This window comes from Cryptomeria japonica, chromosome 6 (genome assembly GCF_030272615.1).
Source record: "Cryptomeria japonica chromosome 6, Sugi_1.0, whole genome shotgun sequence".
In the NCBI taxonomy this organism is placed as follows: Eukaryota; Viridiplantae; Streptophyta; class Pinopsida; order Cupressales; family Cupressaceae; genus Cryptomeria; species Cryptomeria japonica.
The window spans coordinates 128,787,716-128,791,665 of record NC_081410.1 but is presented as its reverse complement, the minus strand read 5'-3'; the positions used below and the strand labels follow the sequence as shown (position 1 = coordinate 128,791,665).

General features: G+C 41.6%; 1 protein-coding gene across 1 annotated transcript; it reads right to left on the bottom strand.

Annotated features, from left to right (window-relative positions):
* Nucleotides 1–1,105: 1,105 nt before the first annotated feature.
* On the bottom strand, nt 1,106–3,660 carry LOC131040450 (2-methylpropanoate--CoA ligase CCL4). The gene is made up of 2 exons (XM_057973385.2): nt 3,280–3,660; nt 1,106–2,693 (listed from the first exon to the last, which is right to left on the bottom strand). The coding sequence occupies exons 1-2, from the start codon at nt 3,475–3,477 to the stop codon at nt 1,209–1,211; spliced, it is 1,683 nt and encodes a 560-aa protein (XP_057829368.2). The 5' UTR covers nt 3,478–3,660; the 3' UTR covers nt 1,106–1,208.
* Between the last annotated feature and the right edge of the window lie 290 nt (nt 3,661–3,950).

Here is a 3,950-nt window from a genome sequence, read left to right as displayed (position 1 = left end):
ACCTCATCCCATATGGTAAATTAAAATATTTTTTTACAGAGATGCTTTTATATATACATGTAATGTTATGAGAAAGTATACATTTAAGTTAAGAAATGATTTTGAGCTAAACCCTTGTAAAAATGGAGATTTAATTTTAGAGCTTTTTGAAATTAAAAAAATTGAATCTAAATAGTTTGAATCGACAAGTTAGATATTTACAATAAAATTATTTTAAAAATGTGATTTAGAGACAATTTCTAATTTTGATGGAGCATTTTATATCATCCTCAAAGAACTTTTAGCTACCCAATAAAGAGCATGGATCCTTAGGCTAAAACCTCTTTAGCTAAGAGTCAAGGACTGAGGGGCATCCATTCCACCAAGTTTGTTTGAGGTGTGATTCTAACCTCATACTTTATGACTAGAGCCTTTAGGCTGAAGCCTCTTAGACTGAGAACAAAAGATTGAGGGAAATCCATTCCACTAAATTTATTTGAGACAGAATCCTACCTTATGTTGGATAATGAAGTCCAATGGCCGAACTCTTCCTTTAATTGTTTCCCTCCATCGGTTGTCTATATTAGTATTCTTAAGAGACTTCAAAATTGATGAGAGTGGAAATGTAATTATTATCATTTTTTTATGTAATAGGCTATTGTAGATGTAATTGGATGAACATAAGTAATAAACAAAGTTTTCCCCTGCTTTTCTTGCGGATGTAGTCATTATGGCGAACCACACAAATTTGATGTTGTGTGTGTGTGTGTGTGTGCACGTTGTGTTTATTTTACATATATCATATCTGGTTGTATATTTGTTTATCTACAATTGTTATCAACACCTTATCTCTTATGATATGAAGACCTAATACTCAACTAAACTTGATTAAACAAGATGGATTTGATTAAGCACATAAAATAATCAAACCCAAAAAATATTAAAAATCTCTTGCATGAACTATATAAATTCATACCTACTATCAATTACGATATTAATGATATCAGATTTCCACAATCCATAATTTTAATTACTATTATTTTTGAATTAGATTATATTATTATTTTTTTTATCAATATTCTAATCACACTCGTGAAATGTGATCCATCAGCAAATACCAGAGAGCTGAGAGATACCTGAGATGTTGATTTAAGCTGAAATGTTCCCAAAGAGTACAATAAAATTCCAATTGACCCACCTAAAATTGATTTCCATGCCATTGACTCACTTCACAGTCGCGAAACAGGGCAAGGAACAGCATTTCTGGCCATATCTCGAAGAACAAATTTTTGAATCTTACCAGTAGAAGTCTTCGGGAGCTCAGGCAAGAACACCACAGATTTGGGCGCCATGAAATGCGCCATGCGCTCTCTGCAGAAGAAAATAATCTCCGATGCAGACAATTCGGGCTTCTGCCCATGCCCATCACCATGATCACTCCTCTTCACACTCACAAAAGCACAGGGTGTTTCTCCCCAAAACGGATCAGGCATTCCCACAACAGCTGCCTCAGCAATCAGAGGATGAGAATACAGAACAGACTCAACTTGCACACTACTGATGTTTTCACCCCCTGAGATAATCACATCCTTCGACCGATCCTTGATCTCCATGTACCCGTCAGGGTGAACCACCGCGACGTCACCGGTTCGAAACCACCCACCGGCCAAAGCCCGGGCCGTGAGCTCCTCATTCTTGAGATACCCTTTCATTACACTGGCCGCCCTGATCATGATTTCCCCCATCTGGACCCCATCTCTGGCCACACTGGTCATGGTCACTGGGTCCTTCACATCGACCCGAACTGCACTCAGGCTTCGGATGCCCTGCCGGGCCTTCAATCGGGCCCGTTCGTTCCCCTGAAGACCGTCCCACTCGGGCTTCCAGGCACAGGAAATGACTGTACCAGAGGTCTCTGTGAGGCCATATCCATGCGTTACAGAGAATCCGAGCTCTTCCATCTTGAACAAGATCGAGGCAGGTGGAGGGGCTCCGCCTGTTAGGAGCTCGACCCGACCCGGGAGTGGCCGGGTCTCAGAAGGGGCAGCGTTTGCTATCATGCTCAGCACCACGGGTGCTCCACAGAGATGGGTGACCTTGTGATCTGCAATTGAATCGAAGATTACCTTGGCATCGAATTTTCGCAGGCAGATGTTGATGCCTCCAATGGCCGCCAGAGCCCAGGAGAAGCACCAGCCGTTGGAGTGGAACATGGGCAGAGTCCAGAGGTAGACTGTGCCTGGCCTGAGTCCGTATTGGACCAGAGTATCCATGGCCATGGTGTAGAGTCCCCTGTGACAGTGGACTACGCCTTTTGGAACTGATGTTGTGCCTGAGGTGTAGTTTAGTACTATGGAATCCCACTCGTCCTCTGGCCACCGGATTTCGAACTCTGGGTCGCCCTGTTGGATCATGGTTTCGTATGTTAGGAGACCCCCGGGTGTGGGTGTGGGTGTGGGATCATTTTTCCCCTGTTCCATCTCCTCGATCAGGACTATGCAGGCCCTTTTGGTTCTTGCTATGTTCATGGCTTCTGTTACTAGGGGCAGAAATTGGTAGTCTATAAAGATGAACTTTGGGTCGCAGTGGGCGAACTGGGTCGCCATTGTTCGAGCGTCCAGACGGATGTTTATTGTGTTGAGGACCCCCCCGGCCATGGGTACTGCGAAGTGCATTTCGTACATGGCAGGGATGTTCGGTGCCACCACGGAGACCTGCACAGTCAAATTCTTCATGTAATGAAATTTACTCACAGAGTGGCCATCAAAATCACAGAAAGGTAAGAGTAAATTTATGGGATTTAAGCTATTAGGTGTTTTTGGATTGGATTGTGTTAAAAAGATCATGTTCTGTAATCAGAATACAAGATGATAGAGCATGAATCAATATTCCATTATCTCAATACTAGAGCTCAAGAGGAGATCATAGATCATGAAGCATGAGTCAATATTGATGTGAGATGATAGATCATGGAACATGACTCAATATTGATTTTAAAAGGCTGTTAATGTATTTTACTTTCTTTATAACATTTTCAATATTGTGATATTCTGTGATCCGAAGTTTTGATCCTGACAATGGCTCATGGAATTCAAACACAACAGTAACAAACTGAAAGAAATGGATTATTACTGTACTCAATACTACGATGTTGCTGAAAGAAATTTGGGAAAACAGAGGAAGAGAAAGCAAAAGGGAAAACTGTACTTCATCTGCAATCTGCAATCTTCACAAAAGATTAGTTTTTGTTATGCTTCATAAGTTTCAATTGTTTCTACAACTATAATCCTTCATTCTTACCACATCCCCGCGAGAGATATTGCGAGAAGAGAGAGCAGAAGCCAGTCTGCGGCATCTCTGGAACGTCTGAGACCAGGTGAAGCGAGTATTGTTGTAGACAACAGAAGTACTGTCCCCAAAGACTATGGCAGCTCTTTCAATGAAGGAAAGGGGAGTCAATGGAGGGTAATTTGCAGGGCAGCGTTTCATCTCCTCCATTGTTTTCTCCACAGGAAGTTTCAGAGTGATTCAATTCTCTTACTCTGCTCAAACTGGTAATACCGTACTAAAAATGTTAGAAATAAATAGGGTAGGGTCTAGGTTTATGTAGCATACTCCATTGTTCTATAATTCTATAATTTAACTATGATTTTATAAATGTGAGTGACTAGATTTGTTGCAGACTTTATTTTTACAAAAGAATTACGGATAAATGTTGTCAATGGGCCCTTGTCTATGGTGAAGTTGAATGGTTCTAAATGAGCCTACCAGAAATCAAGTCTTGCTGAATGCAAAGGCTCCAACATGATAAGGGATGAGGTCGGGATCATGTCTCAAGTGAATTTGCTGGGATGGTTTCAGTCTATAGGCTCGTGCTCCCATATTGGGTGACAAAAACTACTTCGTGAAGGCCCTCGCTGGGCTAGGTGCTCCCATATTGGATGGCAGAAACTACTTCGTGAAGGTCCTCG